The 21,719-nt window shown below is 41.9% G+C and overlaps 1 protein-coding gene across 4 annotated transcripts in view; it reads left to right on the top strand.

Annotated features, from left to right (window-relative positions):
• Nucleotides 1–21,719, top strand: part of LOC131243414 (epimerase family protein SDR39U1 homolog, chloroplastic) — a 110,670-nt gene that overhangs the window by 62,481 nt on the left and 26,470 nt on the right. For all 4 annotated transcript variants that reach the window (XM_058242773.1, XM_058242772.1, XM_058242771.1 and 1 more), the window contains one exon: nucleotides 4,991–5,093. In XM_058242773.1, coding sequence (XP_058098756.1) covers nucleotides 4,991–5,093 — 103 coding nt within the window. The remainder of the gene's footprint in view (nucleotides 1–4,990; nucleotides 5,094–21,719) is intronic.

The following is a 21,719-nucleotide window of genomic DNA, read 5'->3' on the forward strand; positions in this document are numbered from 1 at the left end:
GTACAAAATTTTCTCGAAGGTGGTTGCAGCGAGGTTGAGTCAGGTTCTTCTGTCGATAATTTCCCCTGAACAAGGGGCTTTTGTGCATGGGAGGTCGATTGCTGAGAATATTGCCTTAGCGCAAGAAGTGTTTAGGGACTTGAACAGACCAGTCCGTGGGGGAAACATTGTTCTCAAATTAGATATGGATAAAGCGTATGACAGGGTTAGTTGGGATTTCCTAGTCCAGGTGTTAACTCGCTTTGGGTTTAGCGAATCTTGGATTGAGATGGTTGAAAAATTTTGGGTGAACAGTTGGTTCTCGGTTCTTATGAATGGCGAAATGGCCGGTTTTTTTAAATCCTCAAGGGGACTAAGGCAAGGGGACCCGATCTCTCCAAGTCTGTTTATCATTTCAGCCGAGGTTCTCAGTAGGGGTATTAAAAGTTTGATTTCTCATCAAATCAGCCTTCCGTTTGCGCTCGGTCGTGGGTGCCCTATCATTTCTCATTTGCTATATGCCGACAACACAGTGCTGTTCACGAACGGGAGCAAATGTTTTCTACAGCAGCTCAAGAGATTTCTAGATTCCTACCAAGCCTCCTCGGGACAAAAAATAAATCAGCAAAAATGTTCATTTTATTGTTCCAAAAAGTTGACGTGGTCTCGGCTCAGATCAATTGAAGGAGTGCTCGGTTTTAGGAAATCGCAGTCCACTTTAAAGTATCTGGGGGTTCCTATCACAGAAGGGAGGCTCAAAGCAAGCGAGTTTAAGCCTTTGGTAGATAAAGTTGTGGGCCGTATCAGTGGGTGGAAGGGTCATATCTTATCCCAGGTTGGACGCGTGGTTCTCATCAAGAATGTTCTATCTTCAATTCCCATCCATTTCGTGGCAGCGGTCCATATTCATGCTCAGGTGCTTAAATCAATTGAGAAACATATGGCCAACTTCTTGTGGGGCTGGTCCGAGGGGAATCTGAAGTGCCACTGGAAGTCTTGGAATTTGCTGTCTACGCCAAAAGAGGAGGGTGGCATTGGATTTAGGAAATTGTTTGACATTACGAGGGCATTCTATCTTAAAATGGCTTGGTCTATTAAATTTGGGAAAGAGGATAATGTTTGGAAGGTGTTCATGACGGCGAAGTACCTTCGAGATGGGTCTGCAAGCGGTTCCGTAACGGCCAGCCGGCAATCTTCTCCCTTGTGGAAACGTATAAGGGAGCTGATTCCTTCGGTTGATTCCCATGTTCAATGGCAGATCGGTGCAGGGTGTTGCAATTTCTGGATGGTCAATTGGACGGGCCTGGGCCCTCTCCACCTGCTAGCAGAAGCAGAAGTGCCTGTTGGTTTGCAGGATACCCAAGTTTGTCAGGTGATCGGTCCGATTGGTCCTCTCCCCCCCTCTGCAGCGCTACTTCTTCTTCCTCAACCCGTCATTGACCACGTGTTTCAGGCAGGATTTTGTACCACAGACGATGTTGATTAGCCTTTTTGGCCATTAACTCCTTCCGGGGTTTTTTCTATTAAATCTGCCTGGTCGTTGTCAAGGGTGTCAAATCCGAGTCGTTGCTAGCCAACATGGTATGGCATACGAAACTTCCTCCCAAAATATCTCTCCTCGTCTGGAAGGTGATTCAAAATGCCGTTCCGGTGGATAGTGCGGTGCAATCCCGGGGAGTTCATCTTGCGTCAAAGTGTGTCTGCTGCGACACCCTTTACTCTGACATTAAATCTACGTTGCACCTCTTCCTTAACAACAAGTTGGCGCAGACTGTTTGGCTGGCTTTGGGTAGTTGGACTGGTATCAACGTCATGCCAGCCACTTCGATTGAAGCGAGGCTTGGGCAATGGTGGGCAGCTGTTACTGCCATGCATAAACGATCGGTAAATGTCATGTTACTGCCATGTTTAATTATCTGGGAATTGTGGAAAGCGCGCAATGCAGCTTTTTTTGAGGGCCGATCGGTGTCCCCTCATAGAGTAGTTGCTAAGATCAGATGGTGGGAGGCCGTGCTTAACGCTTCTCAGAATGGTGGTGGGGTGCCAGGGTTGCGGTGGCCCCAAAATATCTTCCTGTCATCGGTCAATCCTAGCGGCATACCAGAGGTGGTATGGTGGAATCGGCCAAAGCCTGGTTGAGTCAAAATTAATGTTGATGGCTCGGCTAGGGGGAATCCTGGAAATTCTGGTGGAGGTGGAATATGTAGAGGGGAGAGGGGTGATTTCATTTTCGCATTCTCAGATGGTTATGGTTTTGGGACTAACACTGTTGCCGAGCTATGAGCGGTGCATGATGGCCTTCTTAGTGGTATTCGGAGGGGCTTCGAGCATATCATTATTGAGTCGGATTCGAGGCTAGTAGTTGACCTCATTAATGGGCTGGCGTTGCCAGGCTGGAAATGGAGGGCATGGTTGTTTAGAATTAGTCAGTTGAGGCAGCAAGGTACAGTTCGGGTGGTGCACATCCAAAGGGAAGGGAATTTGCTAGCAGATTTTTTGGCTCGTTTGGGTAGTGCTTCTCAGTCTTAGGTTTATTTCGAGAATCTCTCTGACCTTCCTCGTCAGCTTCGAGGTAACATTTTTTTAGACAAAGTGGATTTGGGTGTGATCAAAATGGTCTGATCCATTGGGGGTTTTTTTGTGTCTATTTCCTAGGTCTCCAAGTTGGGTCTCCTGTTTTTTTGATTTGGAGTTCCCTATTGTAAAGGTGTTTGGGTGGATTAATGACATACACAGATTCTATTTAAAAAAAAAGAAAAAAGCTTATACTTTCAAAAAAAAAAGAAAAGCGGAAGAACTTGTCAAACACATCCAAGAAGTCTAAGAACAAGTTCGAGCTAACATTAAAAGTGCTAATGAATGGAATAAAGAAGTCATCGATGTTCATCGCCGCCACTTGGAGTTCGAAGAAGGTGATTTGGTTATGGTATACTTGAGAAAAGAGCAATTTCCAATGGGTTCTAAGAAGGTGATTTGGTTATGGTATACTTGAGAAAAGAGCAATTTCCAATGGGTACTTACCACAAATTGAAGAACAAGATGACTAGCCCATGCCATATCCGTAAGAAGATTGGGCCAAATGCATATTGGCTTGAACTGCCTGAAGGAATGGGGATTAGTCCGATTTTCAACACTACTGACCTTCATCCCTTTCATGGCGATCCAGATTAATTTCCACCAAGCCTTAAAGATTTGGGCATACATTCAACAATTGGTTCATCTGAAATTGTTGACATTCTTGATGTATGATCCATGACTACAAGGCAAGGTAGCTACACTCAATACCTTATCCGGTGGAAGAACAAGCCCCAATCCGAAGACTCCTGGATCAATGAAGAGGAGTTGCAAAGTCTTGACAACTAGTTGTGGAAGAGGATTTCTAAGCAGAACTCGAGGACGAGTTCTTTTAAAGAGGGGGAGACTGATGCAGCTATTGTATTGGGAGTGAGGCCCAACAGCCACCTTGGGCTCCACCCCAATTAAATCCCTCCAACGTCTCTCCATTTACTCTCTGTCTCTCTCTCTCTCTCTCTCTCTCTCTCTCTCTCTCTTCCAACTGTTCTCTTCCTATCTTGCTTCTCTCTCTCTCTCTCTCTCTCTCTCTCTCTATTTCTCTGAAATAATTATTCTCCTCCCCCCATCTCTTTATATAGTGTTGTGATATGAGAAAAGGCACAAATGTGTTTTTCCCTATGTGAGATCTTCTGATGATCCTCGAGAGTGAGTGAATCCTCTTGTATTTGGGTGAGTGAATCCCTAAGTCATCTTTAGTGTATTGTCATCACCATTTTCAATCAAAGCAATCAACTTTCTTTTTTCTTGCTTGTTCCATTTTTTCCCTTTCTTGTGTGTTGGATCGGCATCAAGGATCTTGACATGGTCTTTATTAGCTTAGAGAAGGCATAAGATAGGGCACCTTGAGACTTAAGCTAGTGGGTGTTGGGAAAGAAAGGAATTCCAAGAGGATATATTGAAATGATTAAGGATACGTATGAGGGAGCTGTAATAAATTTGAGGACTACTATTGGAGACAAGTGAGTTTTCAATTACTGTAGGCTTGTTGTCATTGAGCCTGTACCTTTTTCATTGGTTATGATGAGTTAATGCGGTGTTTATAGGAAGAGTTCTTGTGGTGTATATTGTTTGTAGATGACATAAATTTGATTGACGGGACAGGAGAGGGGGCAAATGAAAAGCTGGAACTATGGAGGTGTTAGTGAGTAATTCTCTCTGATATAAATATGCTTGATTCCCATCCATTATGCGGGCACATAGTCTGAGATTTATGCCATTTTTCTAGTGGTTATGGCATTGAAATTTTCCCTGCTTTTTTGTGCCTACCTAAGTTTTAGAGCTGCCCATTGATTGGTAGAGTTTCACAATATGTGGATGGATCACATCTGAAGGAAAGTAATTCCTCGTTGTCAATCTGAGTAATGGGTCATTTGCAATCCAGATCAGTATCTTTACCAACCCGAAAATGGGTTCTAACCCTAGGTGTTGATTTAATTGAAATGTAAATTTATATGCAGAATGTAGAGACGTGTACTTTGTTTTTGCAATAGCATGCATATGATATAATGCCAAAATGCAGGATCTATAATAATAACAGCATCATTTCATATACAAATTACAAGTCAACTTGTATATAAAACTATATAGCATATACTTGGTTATGTACTAGCGCAACACACAAAATCTTACCCTTAGCATACCATGTTTTGAAGTAGTATACTGTGTACCCATTCCAGTATCCCGTACCGGAGCAACCCACAATCCAAGTATCCTTGGTCTTTAATTATGGGGTAGAGAGAATTGATCTCTCTAGACAGAGGATCTCCATTCACATGTTCGGGGTTCTTGGTCCTGTTTTTTGTTCGCCTCTATTTTTAAAGAACTGCTTAGTTACCAATTAAACACGTGCTTGCCTAGTGTACATTCACTTTTCATTATATGGGTTATTTGGGGAATCTAGATGCTATTCTTATCTTGTACTAACACAGATTTTCAGGTCTGTAGAGAATGGGAGGCAAAGGCACTAGAAGTAAATAAGGAAGTCAGGTTGGTGCTTATTCGTATCGGTGTTGTTCTTGGAAAAGATGGTGGTGCTTTAGGTATAATTATTCTTTCTAATGCCTTATTTAACCACATTTGCAATTCAAACTCAATGCTTTAGGATATAACATTATCTCACATTGGGATGGATTCTCTGCATGCTTCTTTCTGTAGTAATACGTTCACGCTAGTTAAATTGTAGTGGAAATCAGTGACAAGTTGAAGTATACGCAGTGTAGGCTTCATGTGGTAATTGACTAAAATAGTCCTGGCAAGCTTCTATTGTGTAGTTCATCTTAAACGGGCTGAACTGTTGATCTTGAAATAGAAACTTCATCTCCCTATTGTACATTTTCTCCCACTGAATGCTTCACTTTCATCTCACTCATTGATTCAACCTTATGCCTGGTCTTTTTAAGAGTTTTGTGCTCTTACTGTTGTGATGGAGACATGACGTGCACACGCCCGCCCCCCGCACGTACACAAGGAGGAAGGCCTCACCATTGATCTGGATCGATGACGACATACATGGAGGGCCTCTTACTTGGAGAGTTGTGCTATGGTTCATTGGAGTGAACCCGATCATCATGTGGATCCCACCATTAGATCTCATGATCGTGGCCCACTACCCTAGATAATCTAGGACTTTGAATTTTGGTTATTATCATTATTAGGAACATCATGAACGGTTTTAATTGCATTGATTAGTTGTTATTTTTGTTACTTTGTCTCTAAGTAATAGTGTGCGCACATGGCGCGACTCTTGGGGTTTAGGGTTTTCTTATAGATAGGCAACCCTATGTAGGTTTTTTCTCATTGAAGATTATGAATAAAATTATGCGTTTTCCTGCTTCTCTAATTCTCTGAGTTGAGGAAATCTAATTGGGTGCGAAACCCTCCCTTCTTCGAAGGGCTAACTACCGTGGTGCGAAGCCACACCCATCCCAAATCGCCCCCACCTCCTACCCTCAATATTCATCATCTCCCATAGCCATCCAATCTTCAAATCCACCCCCTTTTGCAGCCAATCCTTCCTTTATAACAGATTTGCAGAATCAGGCCCTCCAGGAAGGCTGAAACTTCGGCGGATCACCGTGCACAGATTGGACACCCGATTGGCTTGAAATTTGGTGTGTGTGGGTTGCCCATCCCTAGCCAACCACACGCTAGGTGGCCAATTCCGGATTCGTGGGCCCCACACACGTGCAGGCAAGAACCCACGTACATGCGCCTGAGCCAGATTGCTGTCCACACGTGTGGACTATTTTCAGGTTCTTCTCTCTCCTCTAATCCTCTCCTCTCTCACCTTAAATCCCTAACCCTAACCCTAGATAATCATAAATTCCAAGTTCTATTCCACTTTTGCAAATCCTAGGCTTTCCCGAATTGAAACATGGTGAATCCCTTGGATTGGGGAATAATCCTTTGCAAGAGTGGATGAATCTACTCTCCTTTGAGCATTGTTTAGTCTATAATTTTTAATTGATTCAGCCCTAACATGTGTAGAATTAGACCCTCGTAGATTCCCCTTGTTGAATGCTTGATCTTATGTGGAATGTGGAATTTTTGTGATTGTTTTTAATTAGTATGATCTAAAGCCAGAAATCTTGCATATCATATTTAACTTTCATGTCCTGCATCAAATTTGGGATCAGAGCTTAGGTTTCTCATAGGGGAATGCATTATATGTTTAGGGTTTAGTCTATTCACATTTTTTTTGCATCAAGTCTCATCATATAGGGCTGTTTAGGACCCATCATTCGCAACATGGACTGCTGAATTTTTTGTTGTCAGAAAATCCTCAATTTTCATGGCTGAATTTTCTGTTCACAAACTATTTGGGCAGTCATGTTGTTGGAATTTTAGTAGCGTTGTGTAGTTTCCCTCATATAGTCCTATAGGATCATTTAGTCCCATTTAGACGCATATAGTTGCATTAGAGGATCTTTGAGTGAGTGGTTGTATGCCCATGCGTACTGGTTGTGGTTTTGGTTTGCACCCTACACTAAACATGGAGCAATTGCAAGAATCCGTGAACGACCTAACCCGACAGTTTGAGTCTTTGGGTAGGCGCTTGGAACAATGTATTGACCAATGCTTGGATCAACTTAATGTGCGCGTTACCCACTAGAGACCACCATTGAGGAAGATGCCCAATCGCAAGCAAGTGGTCAATAGGATAGACAAAGGAATGGAGGTGGCTAAAGAAACGGTCATGGGCGCACGCCCATGCACCCACCCCGCGAGGGACATCAGGATCATTATGACCCAGATGAGCAACTCCTCAAGGGAGTTAGAGTAGATGTCCCTACGTTTGATGGCCACTTGGACCCTAAAGCTTTTCTAAATTGGTTGGCGGATATGGACCACTATTTTGAGTGGTATGACATGTCGGATGCTCGTCAAGTCTAATTTGCCAAGATGAAGCTTGTGGGCCAAGTAAAGAGGTTTTGGGCTACTGTTGAGCGAAAGAAAGAAAGGTCGAGGGAGCCCCCAATAGTCCATTGGGGAGAAATGAAAGAAACTCTTAAGATAAAGTATCTCCCTTTCCATTATCATTTGAGGTTGGTTGAGGAATGACAGTCTCTTCAACAAGGTTCCATGAGTGTTGCGGAATACATTGAGAAGTTCTAAGAGTACTTAACTCGGTGTGAAGTTGATGAGGATCCTGTATTCACTCTTGCTCGATTTAAGACGGGCCCCCGTTCTGTAGGAGAGAGTTGCTCGACAAGGACAGACACTCTTGAACAGATGTATCAAATAGTGTTGGAGGTTGAGCAGTACCTCAAAGCATCTGTGGGAAGACGGTTTGAGTTTTGCGATTCTAATGCTAAGGCTAACCCTTCTGGGGCTAAGCCCAACACTGGATATCAAAACAAACCTTCCAGTAGTTTTCAGTCTAGGCCCAAGGATGATAAGGGTAAATGAATTGTTGGGTCTAGCTCATGCAGAAGTGATGCAACTAGGTGTTTTAGATATCAGGGGTTTGGTCACTTTGCCCACCAGTGTGGCACGAAAGAGGGCACCAAGGTGCTCGTTATTGATGAGCAAGTAAAAGTAGTGCCCTCGGAAAGTGACGGTGAGGAGGAAGAGTATGAGCCACTAAAGACCCCTAATGATGAGGAAGAGGGAGCGCAAGAGTCTGCGACCCTGACAGTTGTGTGTTGCGCCTTTGCCCAAGCAAAGAATACCGACGATTGGCGCTGCAACACGATCTTCTATTCCTATGCAAAATGTGGTGATAAGAGTTGCAAGATGATCGTGGATAGTGGTAGTGCCAATGTGGCATTAACCCGCACTGTGAGCCATTTGGGCTTGAAGCTTGAAGCCCATCTTCAACCCTATAGAGTGTCTTGGGTTAATGAGACTTTCATTCCAGTCTCGCATCGTTGTCTTGTTCCTATTCAATTTGGATCATATAAAGACACTTTGGTGTGATGTTATTCCCATTGATGTTAACCATATTATTTGGGTAGGCCCTGGCTCTATGACAGAGATGTCACCATTTTTAGTCGTTCGAATGTGTGTACATTTTGGTTTGAGGGCAAGAAAGTCAAGCTAAATTCACTTCTACCCAAGAACATGACTAGAAAGGATTCCACCACAGAGTGGTGTGAATGGCTCGAAGGAATTGAAGGAATCGAAGTCCAAGTCTAAGCCTCTCCATATTCTAAATGCCAAAGACTTTGAACGAGAGATTGAGTCAGACTCGATGGTATACGCCCTTGTGGCTAGGGAAAGTGCATCAGAGGCTAGTGTAGAGTCACCACTGAGGCCATTTCGGTAGTGAATGAGTTACGTGATGTCTTTCCTGAGGATCTACTGAATGAGCTTCCCCCTATGAGGGATATACAACATGCTATTGATTTAGTCCCTGGGGCGACTCTACAAACCTCCCTAATTACAGAATGAACCCGAAGGAGCATGCAGAGTTGAAAAGACAGATTGATGAACTCCTAGAAAAGAGTTTCATTCGAGAGAGCATGAGCCTGTGTGCCATGCCTGCCCTTCTTACACCTAAGAAGGATGACACGTGGAGGATGTGTGTTGATAGTAGGGCCATCAACAAAATCACAGTTAAGTATCAGTTTCCCATACCGCATTTTGATGACATGTTGGATATGATGGCCAATGCTACTATCTTCTCAAAATTGACATCAAAAGTGGTTATCACCAAATCCGTGTACGCCCTGGTAATGAGTGGAAGACAGCCTTCAAGATGAAGGATGGGCTATACGAGTGGCTAGTCATACCTTTTGGGCTGACTAATGCCCCAAGTACTTTCATGCGTGTGATGACCCAAGTGTTGAGGCCCTTCATGGGGAAGTTCCTGGTCGTCTACTTTGATGATATCTTGATTTATGACATGACCAAGGAACAACACCTCAACCATTTGAGGCAGGTTTGTGGGATCCTTAGAGCCGAGAAATTGTATGCCAACCTAAAGAAGTGTACGTTTATGTCTAGTAGTGTTATCTTCTTAGGCTTTGTTGTGTCAGCTAAGGGTGTGTCGGCGGATCCCGAAAAGGTCAAAGTCATTGTTAATTGGCCTGAACCCCGCAATATTCATGAGGTGCGCAGCTTTCACGGCTTGGCCACCTTCTATAGGTGGTTCATTCGAGGCTTCAGTTCCATTATGGCTCCCATCACGGATTGCATAAAAAAAGGAGAGTTTCAATGTATGAAGGCGGCCTCGAAAGCCTTCAAGGAGATAAAGTTCAGGATGACCGAAGCTCTACTCACGCGACTTCCGAATTTTTCAGAAGTTTTTGAAGTCGCATGCGACACGTTAGGAGTCGGCATAGGAGGAGTACTTAGTTAGAAAGGGCAGCCTGTCGCATTTTTTAGTGAGAAATTGAATGAGGTGATGCAATCATTGCGCCATTGGCGTCATTATCTATTGCCACAAGAATTCGTCTTGTTCTCAGATCACGAGGCCTTGAGATATCTGAACTCTCAAAAGAAATTAAACCCTAGGCACGCCAAGTGGGTCCAATTCCTTCAAGAGTACATTTTTGTGCTTAAGCACAATGCCGGTGTAGAGAATAAGCCTACCGACGCATTCAGTCGTCGAGTCGCGTTACTCAATTCCATGAGTGTCAAAGTCACGGGCCTCGAGCGTGTCAGGGAGGATTATTCTGAGTGCCTAGATTTTGGAGTTGTGTACGAATCGTTGTTAGAGAGTCCGTCTGGAACTAGCAGTGAGTACTTTATTTTAGATGGATTTTTGTTTAGGAGTGATTGCTTATGCATACTGCGCACCTCCTTCCGCGATTTTCTTGTCTGGGAGTTACATTTAGGAGGGGCGCGGGTCATTTTGGTCGAGACAAGACCATTGCCCTAGTGGAGGATAGGTTCTATTGGCCAAGCCTCAAGCGAGACGTGGCCAAAATTATAGGGCAATGTCGTACTTATCAACTGGCAAAGCAGAAAAAGCAAAATAAGGGACTATACACACCTTTGCTAGTTCCGTTCATCCCTTGACAGGGCATCAGTATGGACTTTGTGCTTGGGCTCCCCAAGACTATTTGGAAACATGATTCTATATTAGTTGTCGTGGACCGTTTTTCAAAAATAGCCCACTTCATTCCTTATTCTGAGACCTCTGACGCATCTCATGTTGCCAAGCTGTTCTTTAGTGAGGTTGTCAAACTTCATGGGTTACCAAAAACCATAGTGTCTGACTGTGATGTGCGATTCATGAGTTATTTTTGGAAGACACTATGGCATATGATGAATACTAGGATCCAATTTTCTTCTGCCTACCACCCTCAGACCAATGGTCAGATTGAGGTGGTCAATAGGAGCCTAGGGAGTTTGCTCAGATGTTTAGTGGGGGAGCACACCAGGACGTGGGACATCGCATTACCTATAGCTGAGTTTGCATTTAATAGTTCTGTCAATAAGTCCATAGGTTTAAGTCCTTTTGAAGTCGTTACTGGTTATAAACCTAGGAAGCCTATTGATCTTATCCCTATGTTATTATCCCATAGGCCATTAAAGTCTGCAGAGTCCTTTGCACATCACATTCATTCATTGCATCAAGAAATCAGGCGAAAGATCACTACTAGTAATGAACATTACAAACTTTCTGCAGACTAGCATAAACGTTTCAAGGAATTCAATGTAGGGGACTCTGCGATAGTCCGCATCAGGCTAAAGTGGTACCCTCAGGGAGCCGTTTGTAAATTACACGCGTGTAATGCTGGATCATTCAAAATTATAAAACGAAACGGTCTCAATGCGTATGTGGTAGATCTTCCACCTTCCATGGGAATTAGTTTCACATTCAGTGTGGAGGATCTAGTTGCATTTCAGGAGGCCACTGATACATTGTCCAGCCTTTCACCTAACCATCCTGGTTCTCTAGACATTTCCTTTGATCCATGGCCTCTTTCCGACCCTTCTTCCTAGCCTTACCTCCCATACTTATCATTCCCACACGCAGAGAAGAGATAGAGGATATTTTGGACCATCAGATAGTATCAATGTCGGACGGCGAGTTTCAAAAGTACCTAGTTAAGTGCAAGTCACGCTCAGCTTCAGATAGTACATGGCTCACTGAGGAGGAGCTTTAACGAATTGGTCCTGACATCTTGGAATGGTTCATGAGTTTTGTTTTGCCATTGGCGAAATCTTCGCAGCCGGGGAGAGTTGATGGGGGACATCATGCGCACACGCACGTCCCCCCTATGCACGTATGCAAGGAGGAGGAAGGCCCCACCATCGATCTGGATCGATGACGACATCCATGGAGAGCCTCTTACTTAGAGGGTTGTGCTATGGTTCCTTGGAGTGGACCCGATCATCATGTGGATCCCACCATTGGATTTCATGATCGTGGCCCATTACCCTAGATAATCTAGGACTTCGAATTTTGGTTATTATCGTTATTAGGAACATCATGAACGGTTTTAATTGCATTGATTAGTTGTTATTTTTGTTACTTCGTTTCTAAGTAATAGTGTGCACACATGGCGTGGCTTTTGGGGTTTAAGGTTTTCTTATAAATAGACAACCCCATGTAGGTTTTATCTCATTGAAGATTATGAATAAAATTATGCATTTTCTTGCTTCTCTAATTCTCTAAGTTGAGGAAATCTAATTGGGCGCGAAACCCTCCCTTCTTCGAAGGGCTAACTACCATCCAATCTTCAAATCCACCCCCATTTGCAGCCAATCCTTCATCTACAATAGATTTGCAAAATCAGGCCCTCCAGGAAGGCTGAAACTTCGGCGGAGCACCATGCACAGATCGGAAACCTGATCGGGCTGAAATTTGGTGTGTGGGTGGCCCATCCCTAGCCGACCACACCCTAGGTGGCCAATCCCGGATTCGTGGGCCCACACACGTGCGGGTAGGAACACACGCACGTGCGCCTGAGCCAGATTGCTGTTCACACGTGTAGACTATTTTTAGGTTCTTCTCTCTCCTCTAATCCTCTCCTCTCTCACCTTAAATCCCTAACCCTAACCCTAGATAATCCTAAATTCCAAGTTCTATTCCACTTTTGCAAACCCTAGGCTTTCTTGAATTGAAACATGGTGAATCCTTTAGATTGGGGAATAATCCTTTGCAAGAGTGGATGAATCTACTCTCCTTTGAGCATTGTTTGGTCTATCATTTTTAATTGATCCAGCCCTAACATGTGTAGGCTTGGACCCTTGTAGATTTCCTTTGTTGAATGCTTGATCTTATGTGGGATGTGGAATTTTTGTGATTGTTTCTAATTAGTATGATCTGAAGCCTGAAATCTTGCATATCATATTTAACTTTCACGTCCTGCATCATGTTGGCAGAACTAGCTTGCTTGGTGGAACTGTGCTGCTGGAGGAATGACCCTTGGATATGTTTCGAACTGTTTTACTCTACTAATTTCCTTTGATTAGCGTGAAACAGAGGGATGGTATGTGTGACATGGTAAGAGAGGGATGGTCGGTTTGGTTCCGCACAGCATGGGGGATACGTGTACTAAAACTAGAGTAATCTGTCTAATGCATGCATCATCATTTAATAGCCTTACCCTATTATTTGAGCTTGGCTTTACACCAAATTGTTGTGATTGGAAATATCTCATCATCTTGCTGTGCGTTCTTCCCATTGTATATGAACCATTGCTTTCTTCAAGCAAACAGTGTTTGTGAGACCACTGCTACCAGTGCCCCCTTGCTTGTTGGGACATGTCCCATCCACATGAAGTCTATGAGGCACATGCATCATAGCAGCACTCATCTTAAAATTTTCTCGTTGCTAGAATGAAGAATGCATGGATAAAAGCCTCTCAAGTTATGTCCATAAATAATTTATTTTTACCAGCATACCAATGTCAGCCTCATACTGAAACTGGATTCCATATTGGTTAGAAACTTCAAACGTATTATGTTGCATCTCAATCTTTTCTTGTTTGCAACTGGATTCTAATTGACCAGCTGAGAGATCAACTATTGACCGGTTCATCTTGATGGTGATTATCTTTCAAATGTATCTACTTCTTGCTCAAAGTTTTGGTAATCAATAGGAAGTAGGAACAATGCCATGACTCTCTCCCCCTCATAATATTTTATAAATGTATAGTCATAGAGCTGTATGTTAAACAAAACTCATATTGCCATTCATTTTCTGGGAGCTCTGTTTGTTTCTATGGCTATTTACTATGGGCAGGGTTCATTATTTCTTTACAATATTTATGCTAAAAAAATATATGCCTACAACTTCCAAATACGCTTTAACATCCTTCTAGTTGTGCTGACCTACACATTTGTTTGAATGGAAATGAAAAAGTTTACTTAAGCCAAATAAAGGAAGTACAAAATGAAAAGAAGGGAAGAGGGGTGATGAGGAATCAGTCCACTTCATCTGCAAGGGAAAGAGATACATTGGTCCCCCACATGCCCAAAATATCTTCCCATTTACAACCCTTAAATTGTGTGTTCATCAATGCCCATAGGATCACCCTCCTTATAGCACTCCGAAAGATCGCTTATTGACTGATTTTTTGACGAAAATTCTATTGTTCCACTCTCCAGATGGACCGCCAAGCATAAATAAACTCCATAACATTTTTGTTCTTGTTCCTTGAAACCCCATCATCATGCAAGGAAGGTATCCCGTATCGGTATTGGTTGGCGTAACGGTGCCCTCCGATACCGATACCGATACGGGGGTGTAACGGCGATAATGAGGGCGTAACAGCCCATAACGGTGCAAATTTATTTTATTTTTGCCAAAAAAATGAAAAAATATGGATTAAATCCAGAATATTCTAAGCATTCTATTTTATAAATTGGAACATGTTTATGGTGGTGTAACAGTCCACTCTTTGGTGAGAAGTTGTATCGGATTGTCTGATGAATTTATGAACTAGACAACTTGGATTTGACTGCAAAACTCATATATTTAATTTTCTAACTATCTACTATCAATGATAGATATATTAGAATGAATATAATATAAAAATATCTTACATGTGTAGGTGTTTGCAATTACTTTTCATAAATTATTCTATATTAAGTTATTAACAATTTAACATACCTGTGGCCGTGACTGTGATTCCCGTCCTGTGACCTGTCATCCCCAAGTCAAGAATATTATAAAAAAAATAAATAGTAGTGTCTGATATACTCACCTACAACTTGATTAAGGATTACTTGATTGGTTGTCAGGGGGTTGATCGACCTCCACATCATCGTCATCGTCATCATCAGGCTGAGGCTGTCCAATAGGTGGAGGTGCTACATATCCATAATATCCAGTGCTAGAAGGAAATTCTAGATCAACGAAATCAGATGATGACTGATCCTGACTAGGCAATGACTTCGACCCCGAGTAAGGATATCCACCAGTGCTTGTCGAATAGTCATACTGGTGCTCGTACTCAGGCTGTTGAGAATCTTAAGATTGAGAGTATGTCTGTTGTGATGAGTAACTTGGATTTGAATTTGGATATCTGTAATCATATGGATATGGATCGGGAGGACTACTCCAACATGAATGTGATGGAACGGGCTCAGTATAACTATAATCATAATCCTGTTTGCCATAAGAATATCCATCATAATAACCAGGACCATAAGCCTACTGATGTTCCGGACCTCCTGGACCCGGTGCACCAGTGGACCTACCCTCCTGCTGGCTGTATCGTGACTTGGTACACTCATAAGTCCGACCTCGTGTACTACCTTGCCGATGTTCATCGGCATCGCGATCTGTAGACGGTTGTATGGTGTGCTAAGCAACACCAGAAGTGCCAGCACCAGGGGCGAGGGGGTCATCATTACCATCATCCGACACGGTCACACTACCACTGCTCGTTCTCTTTTGTTGATCTTGAGCCGTACTTGGCATCAAAGCTGCTCCTCTTACTGTGTCCAACACATCTGCACGACTCTCTTGTTGCGCTGTGCGTATTACTAGGTCATCAATTTTCAATTCTTCACTATCCTCTTCAATTTGCTTTTCCCTTGCTTCCAACCAAGGTAGAAGCGAGTTATCCTCATCATAAATATTGACCAAGTTTGTTGGACAGTAGTCTGTGTCATTAGCGGTTGTAATGCTCCTATGATGTCGTCGCATTCTTAGTTTTATATTGTAGTGCATCAAGACAAGTCTTTCTAATGTCCTATTTTATAATCTATTCTTATTCTCTGAATAAATAAGTGCAAAACAACTCCAATTCCTTTCGCAGCTAGAGGAAGATGTTGTCTGGCTCAAAACTTTTACTGTAATTTTTTGGAGAGCCTTCGTACTCTCTCCGAAATTAATGTACCATTCGGCCGGTTGCAACCTAGATACTGCACGTTGTGTAAGAGCATCTTCAAAGCTACCCGGGCGATTTCCAAATGTATCTAATTCATTCAACGCCTTTATTTGCATATCTAAGTCAAGCTCTAATCTCTTTATCACATTCTTTAGCCCGACACGAACTTCATCATCCGCAACAAATGATTGGGCATATCTGTACCTAGGATTTATGTAGTAACTTGCGGCATGAAGATCGTGATGGAGTTATCTTGTCCATCTTCTGTCGATCATCTTCCTTAAACTAATCCTAAAACCAATTAATTTCAGAGAATCGTAACCGTCAGTCCCCGGCAACGGCGCCAAAAACTTGTTCACTCCCCAAGTGCGGGGTTGTGATGTAGTAATAAACTCGGTAAGACCGAGGTCGAATCCACAGGGACTGAAATCTGTACGTTATCTGAAAATAATAAGATCTAGAACTAGGCTAGGATGAAATCTAAACCAATTGTGATTTGAGGAATAATGATGAAATATTAATCTAAACTTAAAGAATTCAGAGAAAGGGAACTAGGGATTCAGGGGATTCACTTGTAAAGATCAGGGAGATCTTATGCCTGTTTCATGGATATTATATTGAACTTACTTGATATAGTTTTCAAGAGATGAAAGGTATAAGAATTAGGTATGATTCCATCACAAATCCATGCCTAAGAGACAAGGTAAACAACAGAACTTAGACCAATCCATAACCAACTAAAAGATGTATGAGTGTTAGGAAGGATTCCATCATCCAACCATGTCTATGAGACGATGGCGAACAACAGGGTTTCCGAACATCAAAATAAAAGGAAAGGAATTATTCAAGCCATCACAGATCTACTGTAATTTAAATCACAACAAACCATTAATGACTAAAAGAATTTCTTAAATCAAAACAAAGTCAATCAGTTCAGTTCAAATCAAACCTGTAGAAGCTCCCATCACGCCACAAGCTTCACCTCTTAGCCCTAGCTAAGGGATTTAGCCTAACATAATCATAGGAAAAAGAAGAAAAATAAAGAAAAAATACATAAAAATTCCAAACACTTCTCTCTCCGCCTCTCTTTCTCTATCTGACGTCCCCTATTCAAGCATACCCTCTTCTCCACGTTTGGAACTCTTTTTATAGCTTTTGGAGTGGTGGAAATCGGATTTGGGAAGCTATCGCACGCGCAGCGAAAGCCTTTTCGCAGCCAAGTTCGGGGCTTCATAACTCTCGTGTTCCTTGCATTATTTCTGTAAAATCAACATCTCTTGGAAGTATTTTGGCTGGCCTAAACGATGGACGGTTCAGATCTGCCATATGATCAAAGATGGTGGCCCACAACTACCTGGAAAGTCAGATTTCGTGGACGTGCATACCTTTTCGCATGTCCGGCGCTGACGTGATCGGTGGGCCCCACAGAGGTATTTTCGGGAAAATCCACCCGTCCATTAGATTCATGACGAAATTTCAGTCAAGAATGGGTGGTTTTGAACGCCCCAAAAATCATTTTGAACGTTGCAGGGCAGTCCACTTATGGCCTCTATATCGCGCATGTGTGCTTGCATGGGTCCAAAAGTTTAGCATGGGTTTGAAGAACTCATGGCCCTCTACAAGATGGACGGCTTGGATCATTCATTAGGACAATGTGTGGGGCCCACTGGCGTCCGTAAAATGGCCAGTGTCCGTCCGTTTCCTGCGCCAATACGGCAGTTGCCGTTTTAGGAAGAAGAAGCGGGTCAGCAGCGCTGACCCGCCTTACGTGGTTTGGTGTAGCTCGGTACGTGTGTACCTCACGTACACACGCTGTATATACGGGGCCCACTATAATGTATATGCAAGATCCGATCCATCCATTTGTTTCCTCCTCTTATTTAATGGGTTGAGACCAAAATTGGAGTATATCCAAATATCAGGCGGGCCAGAATCAATGGTTTATGGGCTGATCTGTCAGTTGGGGTACTTCCATAGTGATCCGAGGGCTGAAATTTGATATGTACGGTTAATTTATGGCCCTCAGGCCATGTATGAAGTTTTGAGCCAATCAGATGGCGAGAACTATGTGATCTTGCATTTTTCACCAATTTCGGGCCTCTTTAACATGAATGGCTTGATTTCCTCGGATCCCTGGTGTGTAATTCCATCGATCTTGGTCCCCTGGAGTCCGTCCCTTGCCTTGGGTGTCATCAGAGCGTTAAATCCATGGTTTAAGCACCCTTTTTCAGTTCATGCTTGTAAATACACTCTGCATCACAAACACGATTAAATCAGGCTATTAAACGGTATCATGCTTGTAAATCCATGCAATAACTGGGTCTGATATGCAATATTTGACCCTCAACACAACCCCCAACCAGCATTTTGCTAGTCCCGAGCAAAATATGCGAAAAGTAAGTTGAGAATTACAGAACAATTTCTATAAACTCGAGTGATTTTTGTAGAATAATCCAGATATGAGAATTTCCAGATTCATGAATGTTGGATATTACTTTCTCCTAGACTCAAGCGCACGGTAAACTTCATAATCAAGTTCAAAGTATTATTCCATTAATTAGAAAAATTCTAATCATTGAGATCTATGAGCGTACAGTGTAATCTCAGCTTATCATCATTAAAATTCACTTCTCTATTTCAAGATATCATTGGTAACCAATAAGAAGATTCATGATAACCAAAACTTGCCTCGCAGATTATCTTTTCATTCCTTTAGCTTTTGATTTTTCCATTAAAAGTGACGCCAAGAAGAGGAATCAAATCCTCACCTAAAGGGAGCAAACCTATGATGAAGACTGTACACCCAAATTTTTTCACATATTATTCATAGGGAATTAACTCTACACCTATAGGGAGCAAACCTATGGTGTAGACCATTCACCCAATCCTTTCAATTTCTTAGGTTGGTTCCTTTCAAGCATAGTGAGTACCAAGTAAATCCTTCAGTATCAAACTGAAACCTTAATGTGAAAGCGAAATGTGACATGTGAGATCATAACTCAATCAATGTTTACAACTTCTAATTCTGGATTAACAATTCAAACTTAACTATGAAATCCAACAGATACTGAATCCAAGCGTCTTAAATTACCAACATCACGTATCTTGAAATTCCAAGTGCCCTAGATGGCCGTCAAAATCCCTTCGAATTCACAAGAAAGTCCAGAAAAATTAAAAAATTTCACAATTTTTGCTCAAGACTAAGAAAACACTGATTAGGAAACCTAATCTCCCACCCCCAACCTAAAATCTACATTGTCCTCAATGTAAAAGAAATAAGCATGCAATGCACATGGGACAACAAAAATATAAGAGGAGTGATGGAAAGATAGTACCTGGACGAAAGAATCAAAAGGCTTTCCAAAGATATCTACGTAAGATCGGGTCAGCACCAGAGAGAAACCAACAGAAGTAAAATAAAAATAACAAAAATGAAATCCTACCTACACCACTTTCGCAGGTGCTCTCGATTGCATTTAGCGTATGCAACAAGCCTTTAAACCCCTAGGTTACCCCTAGTGGATGAGTTATAGTCTCGTGAGAGTTTGCAGCAATGTTACCCACAAACATTGAACTAACTAACTAGGAAAATGAAATAGAATGAAAAGTTGGGTTGACTCCCAGGAATGCTAAGTTTACCGTCTATCCTAAAAGAGCATAAAGGAAACTATCCTAGTCCTATGAAAACAAGGAAAAACTACTGAGTCAAGCCGCAAGGTTCCTCTTTCGGCCAATATCTTGATAAGTTTCTCAGTAAGTTCCTCAACAGGATCATCCAAAAGCCCTTTTTGCAATAGGCTTGGACGCCTTGGAGCATGACCTTCTAGAGAAACTTATGTACCTCATAAGAAATTTTCCGTTGAAGTGCTTGAGGTATCCATAACATATACGATTCACCTATGACAGAAGAAGTTTCAACGTTAGTATCCTATGGTGAATCAAAGACTACAAGTAAATAAAGTTTAAAAAACTTCTTAAGAAATGATGTAGTCTCAACACATTCCGAAGTTTTAAATTTTGGTTCAATTTTCAGCTCCTCTTCCTTTACTGGTAGACGTTTAGGATCAGGGGAAGAAGGGGCTTCAGAATAAGGGTTCTCTCGGTCAGTGATGACTACCGAGATGTCGTCTTACAAGGCATCCACTTTATCTTTTGACATGGGATCGTTTGAATCTGCAAAGTATGCCAAGCAATCATCCAAAGAGTTGGGAAGTTCAGCTGAGTGTGACTTATTTTCCACATTGTAGCTCACGATGATCTGCCTAAGGAAACTATCATCCTTGAAAGTAGCCAGATGTACACTTTCTTCCTCCAGTCCTACACAGACAGATTGAAAATCAATAGGGTAAGCATCGATATGATCACTTTGTTCATTGAGACTACTCAATCGAGGCGTTGAATTGTTAAACATGTACAGCTCAGATGGTGGCCTCAAATGAATGGTTTCAAATTCCAGGTTCATAGCGAGCAACTCGTCCTTCTCCTGAATTACATCATCATTCGATTCAGAGGCGTGGTCCAAACATGTTTCACAAGAGTTAGAAGGGTCGATTGTAAGGAGCTCATCCTCCACCTTTAAATCAGACATGTCAGGTGAGTGGAGTAGCTCATTATGACCACTCACTTCGTGCACTTCTTGATCATTGACCTGGACCAAACTTGAGATTAATTCTAGGGGAACTGGGGCTGCACATTCATGATCGTCATCCCAATACTCATCATATTCTAGTTCAGTGCAGTGCACATTTGGGATGAGATCACTTTCCTCGCATTCTATTCCCAGATTGGGTTGAGGTTCACATAAACCAACCTCTCCCTCATCATTGAAATCTTGTGTGTCATGTAAGGAAGGTGTGTCATCATCACTATATTTAAAAGACACTCATGTATCTTCACCATTCCTTTTAACAGTCGTCGAGATCTTCTCATCAGGAGATTGAACCGCATGCTCATTAATGGAATCCAACTCCTCATTCCAAATTCCAGATTCCTTCAAAAGCGAGTGAGGATCACTTTCCTCGCATTGTATTTCTGGATTGGATTGTAGTTGGGATGAGCGAGCTTCCTCTATCCTATCGAGGCGCGAATTGAGTGCTTCCATTGCTTTTCTAATTTCAGCAAGACACTGCATGTTATGCTGAAATGAATTCTCTTGGATCGTTTCTGGTTGGTTCTCAAAGGTAGGGTATCCAAGAGAATAATCATTACAACATGTTGTTGGTTCATCTTCCCAGTTTTGATGGTTCCACTGGTTATAGTCATACTGATCATACATGGGAGAACATGATGGTTGATAATAATCCTCATTCCCATAATTATGATCGTATACAGACCTATTAGCCGATGGAGCATAACGTTCTAGTCGGTTCTCAATGTCGGTTCTCGATGGAGAAAAATCTTGATGTATACGTTGAATTCCAAAACCCTCAGGCATTCCCCAAAACTGCTTATCCATCTCAGCATAGACACGTACCCAAGCAACCTTAATTTTGATTCTAATCCTAGAAGAAAATAAAAAATTCCTATAGCAGTACAGAAAGTAAGAGGAGAAGTTAGAAGGATGTTACCAAATGAGAAGTTCCTATGTTAAGATCCTGCAAAAGAAAACAAAAGAGATTAGTCTCTAAAATAGAAAGTCTAAAGTTAGAAAGTTCCTACAATTGAAATAGAAAGTTAGTTTTTAAAAAGGAAAGTTCCCTAAACTCTAAGCTAAGTTAATTTCTAAAAAAAGACCCAGAATTAGAAAGTTTCTAAAATAAAAAATCTAACCCTAAAATTAAAAAGTTTCTAAAAATAAACTAATTCTTAAAAAAGAAAGTTTCCAAAAATAAAATAAAGGAAAGATGAGTTAGTTTCTAAAATTAGAAAGAATTTCTAAAAAGGGAAATAACTAACCTAGTTTCTAAAAAAAAAAAAAACAAAAGAGGA

This window comes from Magnolia sinica, chromosome 4 (assembly GCF_029962835.1).
Source record: "Magnolia sinica isolate HGM2019 chromosome 4, MsV1, whole genome shotgun sequence".
In the NCBI taxonomy this organism is placed as follows: domain Eukaryota; kingdom Viridiplantae; phylum Streptophyta; class Magnoliopsida; order Magnoliales; family Magnoliaceae; genus Magnolia; species Magnolia sinica.